Source organism: Delphinapterus leucas, chromosome 11 (genome assembly GCF_059928025.1).
Source record: "Delphinapterus leucas isolate spDelLeu-1000000601 "Yukka" chromosome 11, BTC_Dleu_Yukka2, whole genome shotgun sequence".
In the NCBI taxonomy this organism is placed as follows: domain Eukaryota; kingdom Metazoa; phylum Chordata; class Mammalia; order Artiodactyla; family Monodontidae; genus Delphinapterus; species Delphinapterus leucas.
Window position 1 is genome coordinate 16,608,806 of NC_143139.1, and position 12,285 is coordinate 16,621,090.

Consider the following 12,285-nt stretch of genomic DNA (forward strand, 5'->3'; position numbering starts at 1 on the left):
GGCAAGCTACTAAGGTCTTGGGATTTACACTATGTTTATTTTAACAGCCTTCATAAAGAATACAGTTGAATTACACATTTTATTAGTGATTCAAATACTAGATGTCTCAAAAATTCCCATGTAAAGTGCCAAAGGTTAGAGGTATACCTGAGATTATAATCTTTCAGGCTCCAGGCCTGAAGACTTTATCTGCAAAAAGCTTTGTCCCTTTAATCCAACGTGACAACAAAATGTTATTGTTTTCTGCATGTGCTACCAAGTGAACAAGGTTGGGAATCCCTGTACCTAAAGCACTCTGATTTCCTTAACGATTTGTTTAGATAAGGTAGAGACAGCCTTTAACACCCAAAATGTGATGTCAGGAAGGCCACCTCTCAGACAACGGGGAACCAGAGGACACATAAGCCGAAGTGAAGCTTCCTGGTGGTTTACTGCTATAGACAGTCTGACTCTGTGAATAACAGCTTTGTGGATGCAACCTGTTCTTGCATCTTGCTTTTACTCTTTAGGGTTTTTATACTAGTTCACAACTGTATATCCAAAGCTGTTACTTAAATTCTTTGGGAATTGAAAAGAGGGGCAGCATTCCACAGAGGGGGAGGGAGACAATACATCCCCAAATGCAAGTTTTCTACATTTTTTCCCTGACTAGATGTGGAATAGTTAGTGTTAATAAGGTCTATCTTACCAAAATATGTAATTTCCTTTAACTTAAATTCAACCCCTCAAGTAGTGTTAATTGGAATAGTTAGAGGCTATCACATAGATGATGATGTGAGCTATGACTTTTGGGCAGTAACTTATATTCAGATATCTCCTAATTCTGGATTTCTCAGCTGACTTGCTAACCAAACACATATATTTAAATGGCTTTTCCCCTGTGCCTGCCAGAAAACTGTTGTAGATGATGCCCATTTCACCTGAGAAGCAATACAAAGTTTTCAGAACATTGACTATTACCTATTTCTCTTATAAATGAGTAACTTATCTAGCAATTTTTTAAAAAGCAACTTTCTGTGAAAAGCGCTGCTTGCATGATTTTGCCTATGAGTTCAATCTGGGCAACCACATCTTCAATTGCAGATTTTGAGGCATCTGCCCACTTGAGCAATTATGTGTAAAAATATACGGAGATTGTCTTTAAGAATAACAATGAACAAGAAGACAAATAAATGAACAAGACCATTTTTTGTAGGGATAAGTGCTCCAAATATAATGAGACAGGGCTGCGTGAGAGGGAATGAAAAACGTGTGCGTGCAAATGGAGTCCCAAGACTTTTTGATAAGACTGTTGGGGAAAAGCCTCTGTAAACAGGTAATAATTGAGGTGAGAACTGATGGAGCAGAAAGACCCAGCTATGCGAAAACCTGTAGATTCTAAGGTCCTGATTTGACATGATAAAAAACAGAAAGATGGCTTGAGGATGAGGGATGCACTCTCCATCAGAAGCCACTAGCCACGTGAGGCTATTAAAATTTAAATTAAAATAAAATAAAATACCCAAACTCAGTTCCTCAGTGGCACTAGCCATGTTTCAAGGGCTCAACAGCCACCCATGGCTAGAGGCTACCATATTTGAAGTGCAGAGTACGTTTCCATCGTAGAAGAACTTTCTAATAGACAGTGTTGCATAGTGAAGTAGAATTGGAATAGGACGAGAAGTCACAGAGAGTGGCTTGGAAAGATGCTTGCAGGCTGTTGGGGGACCTTAGGTCATGCAGGTGTGACGGGAAGCCTTTGGGCGGTTTTAAGGAGGGAGCGACATCATAGGATTCACATTTGAAATCCATCACTCTGGCTGTCGTGTAGAAAATGAGTGGTAGGAGGGCAACACCCTCCTCCAAGAAAGTTATTGCAATTGTCCAGGCCAGGGATGATGATGGGTCCTGGGTTGGTTATTATAAGAGGAATGGTGAAAAGTGGATAGATTCAGGTTGTATTTTAGAGAAAGAATCAAGTGGACTTGCTAATAGACTGGAACTGGAGCAAGGCAAACAGAGGAAGGAATGGAGGGCAATACCCTCCTTGGGGGGCTGAGCAACTAGATAGTTGGTTATGTTTTTTTCCTGGGGTGGGAGAGGACCAAGGAGAAATAGGTTGAGTGTGTGGGAATTGTGGAAGGGCAGGGAGGGAGCTGGAAGTTAAGAATTGTGTATTGGATAAATTATATTTTAGATACCCATTGGATTACATGCACGGAGGTCAGGTGTATAGTGGAGAATGAGTGAACCCATACTGTGGGGTGTAAACTTTTGAATTTAACAGAATTCCCTTAAGGATAACTATATTTGGCCAAATGCAAGTGATATGCAGTGGGGTTAATTTCTAGATCCTCTTCACAAAGTACTAATAAAACACAATCCCTGGCTTTGGCTAAGTGGAGGGCTTTAGCAAGTCAAATTTGAATTTTTCTTTCCATTTTCCATATTCTCTTTTTCTGTGTGTACCACATTTTCCTGATCTTTTGGCTGTGTTGTCACTTTCTTGAATTAGAACTCATCAGTCACTGTCTGCAGAAAATGGGAAGTTTCTATTTCTATGTGGTTGCTCAATGCCCACTTTACGAGTTGGGTCTGATTTCATTTAATATGCTGCGCACAACGCTGGACACTTCTTTCAGGTAGTAGAGCACTGCAGCTTTCTGCATCTACCTAAGAAGAGTATTTTGTTATTTTCATTTCTCTGCCTCCAGATTCTGGATGGTAATGCCGGTGAGGGGTGGAATCTACCTTCTTTCCTTTTGGTGGGACAAATAACTTTCTGGTTGTGATGTTTGTTGAGAATTGGGAGAAATCAGGATATTGCCTCTCTAATACTATTGAACACCTCAAGAATGTCACTGTTTAACAAACAGATCTAGTGTTTCTGTTTTGCGGCCATTAACAAATGCCATTCTTATGTTTTTTCCGTCACAATGTTGCTTTAATATCTACATTCCACCTCCTACATGTTCAGTTTTTATGGTGACTTATTGTTTTTTTCTAAAGAACTGAGATAATTGTGGGGAGTAGACTACAGTGAAAATGGAAATATTCTAAAATTCTCACTATTCCTTTCTTTCTAACCTTGATATATGCCCAGATTTTAAGTTTCTCATTTTAATATGCTGTTTTTGATGCCAGTGGATATTAGCATGATATTCCAATCAAGGCTTTTCACTCTGAAATGTTTCAGGTAGGCGCTGGCATATGAATCATATGTCTCAGGAAAAAGGAAACTCAAAAAAGTATGTGTGCAGGCTAGGGGGCTCATTTGTCTTTGGCAAAGACATCGCTGCTCCTGTTTCTTTAATTATTAAACAGATGGTGCCCACTGCCATTGACTAGCTGCCCAACTTGTTTTCCATGTGGAAACATGGTTCTGGACATCTGATGGAGAGAAGCTGTATCATCATAGCTCCTCATATCCCTTTATGCCCTAATATTAATACCTGTCCCAAACTAGAGCAGGCTGTTTCCCATGAAGCTAAGCTTAAGACTTAAGCCATCTTCTCCCCTATCCCATGATTTAATTTTATCTCAAGTATCTCCTTTGCCTTTTCTTTTTATATTGCTTCATCTCTACACATAAAATACAGTGGCATATTGAGCCAATTATCCAAATACTCCAGGCTCTAAACACATTTTAACCTGGAATGTTCAGATAATTAAGACACGATTGGATTATTATTATTATTGAGGGCAAATGGCATCTAAGGTAGCCATATTAAAAATGAACAAGAATGGACTATTCTTGTGTTAAGTGTAAAAAGAAACTAGCTCCCCACATTGATGGACTTTAAAAAAGTCCATTGAACAGATATTGAATTATTTCTCATAATCTGCCAAAAAAAGTTAGCTTTAAATTTTTTTCCTTCAGTTTCCCAAATACTACATTCCTACAGTACGTGAAATGTGTAGCCTGTAGACTTCAATAACTAGGGTCCTGATTTTTTTCTCATAAGCTTTATTCATGGTAGACAGAGTATTTCACAACCAGACGGTCTTCTAAGATCTTTTCTAGTGTTAACCTACCTGTTCTCACCGTCCCTCTCTTGAGATTTCTTTCTTTCTTTTTTTTTTTTTTTTTTTTGTGATACGCGGGCCTCTCACCGTTGTGGCCTCTCCCGTTGCGGAGCACAGGCTCCGGACGCGCAGGCTCAGCGGCCATGGCTCACGGGCCCAGCCGCTCCGCGGCACGTGGGATCTTCCCGGACCGGGGCCTGAACCCGCGTCCCCTGCATCGGCAGGCGGACTCTCAACCACTGCGCCACCAGGGAAGCCCGAGATTTCTTTTTATTACTTTCTGATTGACTGTTTGGGCTTCCTAACTTTGTACACCTTTTTGAGGCCAGGGTCACTTAATCTCAATGTAGTTTACCATCCACCATCAACAACAACTGTTGACTATTGTTCTTATGCCTTTTTTTTAAAGTAACAATTTTTTAAAAATGCTCTCCCCTCCCCCTTCTTTTAAAATAATGCTATTACGGTCTAGGTAACTTGTTGAGATTTTCCATTATTTGGCCCAACAGAAAAGCTTGGCTTTTCTGTTGAAAACAGACCTTCCAGCAGGAGCAGTCAAGGCCTTACAATACCACCTGAAATTGGTTTGCTGTTGTACCTGATATAAGCATCTTTGAATCACTCAGAGAGTAGATGTGGCTGTCATTTTTCACGACAGTGGGAAGTCTGTTGACTCCCATCGCCTGCTAAGTATCCACGCACAGTCCTTTTTTTCCCCCAACGTCCTGGTCAGCTTGGCGTGAGGGCCAGCCGCAGACCCCCGCGCCCCCCGGATGCAAAGAGCTGGGCGGTGGGCGGGTCTGAGCAACCCCTTCGCCAAGGTGCTAGCTGCGCGGCCCGGCTCCGGGGAAAGGAGCTCCGGAGCTGAGAGCAGCGCCTCCTCCGGGGGAGGGGCGGGAGCTGAGCTGGGAAAGCTTTCCTAGGGAGTTGCCTTAAAGAAAGCAAGCGGGATTGCAGATCAGTCCAGCTGTCTGCTTTCTATACAATTGTAACTAGTCGTCTCCACTCGCTTCCCTTCTGCAAAATTGCAAATCACCACCAACCTCGCACCAAAAAGAAGGAAAAAAAAAAAAAAGAGAGAGAGCGAGAGAGAGAGCAAATCTCCTTCTCCCTTCTCACCCTCCCGTTCCTCTCACCCTCCCTTCCTCTCCAGCTCGCTCGCCCTCCCTCCTTTCCCTTGCGGCAGCCGCTCGTCTCTCGGACTAGGTCTCTCTCCGACGGGACTTAGCAACTTCTTGATTATTTCTCAGCCCCTTTTCTATTTTCTCCACCCTTTGCCATGAACTGGACCTACAGACGCTGGGGAGGCTGTGCTTTCTGCCCCAGGGAATGGCGGTTCGCTTCCTGGGGCCGGGCCGGGGAGGATCGGCCGAGGAGAAAGAAAGAGTGATAGAGAAAGAGCTGCAGGAAGGAAGAGAAGGGGGACCTCCATCTGCCGCGGGCCCCGCGCGCAGCAGCGCCCGGGATGGCCCCGAACTCGCCCTGCGCCCCCGGCTCCAGCAGCGGCTGCGGACCCCGCGCGCAGGACGCCTCGGGCAATCTTTAAAACCCTGAAGTCCGAAGAGACCCCGGAGGACAGAAGTCGGGGGGTGGGGGTGGAGCGGAGAATTTTGCAAGCTTTTCCAAGAGAGAAAAAGAGGAAGTCTGATCGTTTCTGCCTGTGCTAGCTTTTCACTTGAAGGCTCCTCTCTGGAGCATCTAGCCTTCTCCAGGAGTTATTCGAAAGCTGAAACTTTCAGTGCTCGCGGGTCTGGGAGAAGAAGGAGGGATTCCGAGGGTGGGATTGGGAGGAGAGCAAGCGAGCGTGCGTGCGTGTCTGTGTGGCTGGGTGGGGGCGTCGGGGGGACCTCGGGGACTCCGCGAAGAGGGCGCACCATGGCCGTGCCGGGCGAGGCCGCCCGAGTCGGGGCCAAGCCCGGCCACGCAGAGGCGAGGCCGGCCCCCTCATCGCCCCGGGGCCCGGGTTGCCGCGGCTGCTGGGGCGCCCTGGTGCTGCGGCTACTCCGGCGCTCGCAGAAACTTTCCTCGGCGCTGTGCGCGGGCTCCCTGTCCTTTCTGCTGGCGTTGCTGGTGAGGCTGGTCCGCGGAGAGATTGGCTGTGACCTGGAGCGGAGTGAGGAGGCGGCGGCGGCGGCGGCGGCGGCGGCGGAGGAGGAGGAGGAAGCGGCCCCCGGAGCAGAAGGGGGCGTCTTCCCGGGGCCTCGGGGAGGTGCTCCCGGGGGCGGCGCGCCGCTCGGCCCCTGGCTGCAGCCCTCGGCGCTGCTCTTCAGTCTCCTGTGTGCCTTCTTCTGGATGGGCTTGTACCTCCAGCGCGCCGGGGTGCGCCTGCCTCTGGCCGTCGCGCTGCTGGCCGCCTGCTGCGGGGGGGAAGCGCTCGTCCAGATTGGGCTGGGCGTCGGGGAGGATCACTTACTCTCGCTCCCCGCCGCGGGGGTGGTGCTCAGCTGCTTGGCCGCCGCGACATGGCTGGTACTGAGGCTGAGGCTGGGCGTCCTCATGATCGCCTTGACTAGCGCGGTCAGGACCGTGGCCCTCATTTCCCTAGAGAGGTTCAAGGTCGCCTGGAGACCTTACCTGGCGTACTTGGCCGGAGTGCTGGGGATCCTCCTGGCCAGGTACGTGGAGCAAATCTTGCCACAGTCCACGGGGGCGGCTCCGAGGGAGCATTTCGGGTCCCAGCTGATCGCTGGGACCAAGGAAGAGATCCCGGTGTTTAAGAGGAGGAGGCGGTCCAGCTCCGTGGTGTCCGCCGAGATGTCGGGCTGCAGCAGCAAGTCCCATCGGAGGACCTCCCTGCCCTGCATCCCGAGGGAACAGGTAAGCGCTGGCAGCCCCTCTCACTCACCTCTCGGGAAAAGTTGAAACCCCTGGGATCCGCCACAAAGTGGAGGGAATTTGAGCGCTGGGAACAGAAGGAAAGATAGCCCAGAAAACTGCTCTAACTTCAGACTTAGTTGGAAACTAGCGGGTTTTTCTCCCCCTCTCACACAGTATTTTATAACCTGAACAACAGGAACCCGAATAAGTAGTAAAACTAGATGAGCTTTGCGGGGTCTTCCACAGCTGGGCCAACTTTTTAGATCTGCTACACCTGCGTGTGGCTTGCCCTCATGCTTTCCTCCTTTAGCAGAAATGTTCGAATTAAGTTTAATTATTGTTTTAAGCGATGGGTGATTTTTAAAACGAGGATTTTACTAGATTTCTTTGTTTCTTTTTATAAAATTTCTTTCTTCTAAACGGACAGGTAAACGTTTATGGACGTCAGTAAAAATATTTTACAATTAAAGCAAGGTATGCTTGAAGGTGAGGTGCTGATACGCGTTCTCGTCTTGCAGTACGTTTTACTTGAAGAGACTGCGTTTGGTGGTGCCCAGTTTGTTTTTAAGTGTGATTTGGGGACATACATTATTACATGCTCATGTGTTTTGTATTATCATCATAAACTTCAATTTGGGGAACAATATGTCTGAACTTAAGAATTTGCCAGAATCATGGACTGCGCTGTTAGTATCAACTTCAGAAAACGTATCTCTTGAGTTATCTACATGCTTAAGTGAATATTTAGAAATTCAAATGGATTTATACAGGAAACATTAATTCAGGGGAGTATTTCTAAATTGCTGGTAATATCAGTCTTTCAGGAAGGAGGAGGAAGAATCTAGAATTATGAGTGAAGTTATACCAAATAAAAGTTTAGTGAATTATGGGGACCAATTTCCTTATTATCATTAAGTGTTTTGAGACCATGGAGTATAGTTGCTATAAAGGGCATAAAAGAACAAATCCCAATTTTAAAAGCAGATTGTATCTGAGAAGAAGTACCTCAGTGTTTGCCTCTCTACTCCAAGCTGATTTGACACTTGGGGGTAGGGATGGCAGAGAGCTGGTTATGTACAGCAAGTGGAAATTTACACTTTTCCCATTTAAATTTATGCCTACCTGTGGTACTATTAGGACTTTAGGGAGTGAGAGAGTATCCTAAGATATACTAAGCTTTTTCTTTTTAGGTTATTCTGTGGATAATCATTTGGGTGTTTCTAAGAAATAGCAGTCACCATATGGTGTGGTGGCCAGTTTGTTTCTGAAATGGAGTTGAATCCACAGAATGTGATTGTTTGACATTATTTAGCAGAATGGATGACAGCATCATAGTCTCTGTGTTTATTTTAAAACAAATGTACTTATTTAGCTTTTCGTTTAGATAAAGCAAATATTTCTTGGGTTTAGCTTACTCTAAGAGTGAAGTTAAAAACAGGCCACTGACTGATACTCAGTTTTGGTAGAAATCTGGACATCACCAGAATAAAGTAAGCTGTCTACTTAAGGGTAAACCAATTAGGGGAAAAAAAAATTTAATTTCTTTTTAAAGTCACCTAGGGAATGTCTTTTAAATGAAAACACTGCTAGTTTAAATATTTTTTGAACACACTTTGCTTTAACTTATAAGGAAATGTGATCTGATCATTGCAAAATTTAACCTAAATTTCTAAGTCAAATCTGTGATTTAAGCATAAATAACTTGACTCCAAATTAATATCGTTTAGCCTCTGAAATTAAATTTCTGAAATTTCATAGTAACATTTAGAAGTTCAGGAGTTAAGGGTGGATTTAAGATAGGAGGTTGTTTAGGGGAGTTAACCAGCCGCGTTAATTAACCTGTAGATTTTTATTGGTTTTCTCTGGTTTGAATTGATAAATGGAGGATTTGAATAATCTGCAGACTTGTAAGGAAGTAACTGAGCTTTGCATTTTTACGTGTTTTGCTGATGACTTCTGTTGAAAATGTATATTTGTAATCTGTTTTGGTCAGTTTTCTTGGCTGCTGTTTTTTTTAAAGCCTGTGTTTATGAAGACTCTTCTAAAGTGAGAGACTATCTCTTATGGTTGATGGGAAAACAAGGTTACATTTAGCAGAAATTTATTTACTGGAAGTTTTAATGAGGGCATGGGTGAGTGTGTACGTGTTAACTTAAGGCTAGTTTTTCTATATGACCCATTTAAGTTGCTGCTAAGCATAATTGTTGGGGGTGGGTGGGAACTAATATGCACTAGGATCTTATAAGACAGGGCAATATCTCATACGTTAGCCTGTGTGAAAAGTTCAGGAGCTATATAGTAATTGGCTTATCTGTTTTATCACAAGGAAACAAACTTCTCATTAAGGGTGCAAAGTGTACCACTGTCGTCCGCATGCTTTATGAAGTCAAGAATCAAAATAATTACAAAACACATATGTAACACTGGCCTGAATGCTACCTGATTAGGAGTTCTTTTCTGAAAGAACGTCTACTCTTAAGACAATCCGCAGGCAACAAGTGAATTTTAAGTAGAGGTGTGAGGACATAAAACACAGAGAGGCTGGCAGAGGCCTCTTGAGTATTTATTTGGACCTTGCTCATTATGAGGTTTAAAGGTGAGAGAATTCCAGCCTTTTCTTTTCCAGATGAATGATAGTGGCCACTTGCTTGGGAACTATCTCTCTGCAATGACTCAATTCTAAAAGGTCAAGGAGAATAGATGATAAAATTTTCATAAGGCAAACCAAATGACAGATGGATTTCTGTCCCTCCCTTCCTCCCTCCCTCACTCCCTTTCTCCCTTCCCCAACCATACTGAAGACAGTAGATCAGCTATTACATACAGAATTGAGTTTTGCAGCATTGATCATAAAGATGGCTTCAACCAAAGAAAGGAGACATAGATCTAGTCTTCAGTCCCAGAATTAATGGGACATGGGGTGTGTCTGTGAGATGCAAGTGAAGGTATCTACTTCAGGAAAGAACAAAGTTGGTAACATTTGCATGGCTTTTAGTTCAATCCTACCAGCCCAGTATCCTTAAGATTTTGTAGAACAGTGAGTCAAACTGTACTATTTTGGTTAAGAAGGCAGATGGTTCCATTAAGGTGTATGTATCTTTCCTGAGCAGATGTTCACATCCGTGAGCAGGTATCACTGTGCCCTCTGAACTCTAAGGTCCTTAGAATTTCTTGAATTATTAGATATTATGCATGATTAATAAATATGTTAGTTTTAAACATAAAATTTTAATTTAGCAATTTTTAACACTTGGAAATTGTATTTGAAGGGATGTCTCTCTATTCTCCTTATACATCAAAGAATGCAGTTGGCCAGACATTCCCCTCTAATTACTGGGACCACCATGCACATTGATTTAAGAAAGATTCCAAACCAATGCAATTTTATTTTAGTTACATATTAAGAAGAATTTAATATCTTTGCCTATGGTTTCACATAAGATAAACACAAGCCGTACGCCTCTCACTGTTAATGCAGTTTTACCACTTCATGACAAAATTCTCTGTGATGGGTACAGTATCGGTCAGAAATGTACAGCTATATACTTCACATTGTGTAATTAAAAATCAAAGGAGTTTCCCAGACATAAGTCCTTACAGCTCTCAATTAAACATCTTTAGCAAAAAACATCTTTAGCAGATTTGTGTAGGAATGTAGTAGTTTTTGCGAGAGTCTAGTGGTTGGTTATCAAAAGTAGAAGCAAGTTTTTCATCAGTGATGTAAGAAAGGTATTTTCAAGCAAAAAAGCCAACAACAAAACAAAAGTAGCAGAATATAGGAGTAGGTGTAGTTTTCAATGGTAGGCATACGGTAGGCCTTCTTACATCATTGGTAAAAAGTATAACTTACTTGCATTTACAGTATAGATTGCTTCTGAAAATACAGAATGTATTGTCCTTTAAACTCCAAAATATATTTCAGGATACTATAACATTTCTCAAATTGAATAAGTTTCCAAAACAACCATGGGTTTTTAATTCAACTGTAGCTTCTATCACATTTCAGGAGTATACCTCTGCTCATGGCTATACAAAGAACAATATTGATTATTTATGGCCTGCTGACAGAATTAAAATTAATTAATGCCAATTTTTGAAAACCCTGAAAAGGAAAAACAAGATTTTCTCATCCCTTGGGAAAGGTGAGGGAAAAGAATTTTTTGGTGTGTAGGGACAAAATTGTGATTTTTACTTTGTGAATATAGACATTTAAGGCATACTGAAAAACTGTTTTGACAGAAAGAGTTAGTGAATCTATATAAATTTACAGAGGTTGGAAGGAGGCAAACAGTAATTTTACTCTTTCTGTATTGAGCCTAAAGTGTAAAAAAGTTAAAACTGTAGAACTGAAAGAAATGCTGTGTATGCTGGGCTGTCATGTTAATTAAATAAACAACCAGAACAGTGACTCTGTGTATGAAATACATTTTGAAAAGCCTGGAGGGGAGGGGTGCAGGCAGGCAAGGGTGAGTGACACTGGCATGAAAAAACATTCATTAGATCTGTAGTGACATTTGTGTGAATTTGTTGTAGTCTGTTAGGAAATACAGCTCTGAGAAGAATCTCTTCAGGACTCTAGGTGAATAAAGGCCTCACCAGATTTAATTTCACTTCCCTTTTCAATAAGTTCTCATTTATTATGTTGAAGTAGGATGTTTATGAGCCTCAAAATTAGAATATATATTACATTTTAAGATTTTCAATTAATAGGGTTTGTGCCAGTAACAGCCCAGCAGAGTCTATGTGGACTTCCTTGAAAACTTGGCATATTTAATCTAGCAAAAGAATGAGTTTATTTGGGGTTTAGGGGTGGGAGTTGGATTTTTCAGAAAACCTTTTTTGCATGGGGCAAGTTTCTTGAGCTTTGCGAAATTAGACATAATCCTGCGTGTTTCTGGTGAATCGTTTTCATTGGCCATCTGTCTCCTATTCCATGGAGTCTCCGCCTCCCTTTCCTCTTCTGAGTGATATTTATAATTGTGTCTTGAAAAAAAAAAGCCTCAAATATATTAGATTGAAAACTCAATTTGCGTTTATTTTCTACATTCATGTTTTCAGCGAAGCTCTATCAAATAATTCAGAATGAGCCAGAAGAGCCAGACACCTCCATATTTTTGCACCTAAATCTGTGCTCTGTTAATATTCAAATGACCGTTACTCCCTTTACATAGAAATTTAAATCCTTGTAGGAGTTACCTATCAGTATATACTTTTACTATTGGCAGTATTTTTTAAAGGAGTATTTTTTGTTTGTTTTTGTTTTCCGTAAGGCTTTCCTGGGGAATGGTCCTAACTTTGCACTTGAGAATGTGCGTTTGCACTGTTGTCAATGTAAGATACACAGGTTTGATCTCTGGGGGGAAAAAGCTTAAAGATATGCAGAAGTTGTAGTTCAGAGAAAGATCTGTCAGATAGCAGTTGTTGAAAATATTAGTCATACGTGTTCACCCAAAATGTACACTA

The 12,285-nt window shown here is 42.6% G+C and overlaps 1 protein-coding gene across 1 annotated transcript in view; it reads left to right on the forward strand.

The window, feature by feature from the left end:
• Positions 1-5,163: 5,163 nt before the first annotated feature.
• The window catches only part of PDE3A (phosphodiesterase 3A), a 303,878-nt gene continuing 296,756 nt past the window's right edge, over positions 5,164-12,285 (forward strand). Inside the window, exon 1 of the mRNA XM_022577720.3 lies at positions 5,164-6,822. Coding sequence (XP_022433428.2) covers positions 5,881-6,822 — 942 coding nt within the window. The 5' untranslated portion in view covers positions 5,164-5,880. The remainder of the gene's footprint in view (positions 6,823-12,285) is intronic.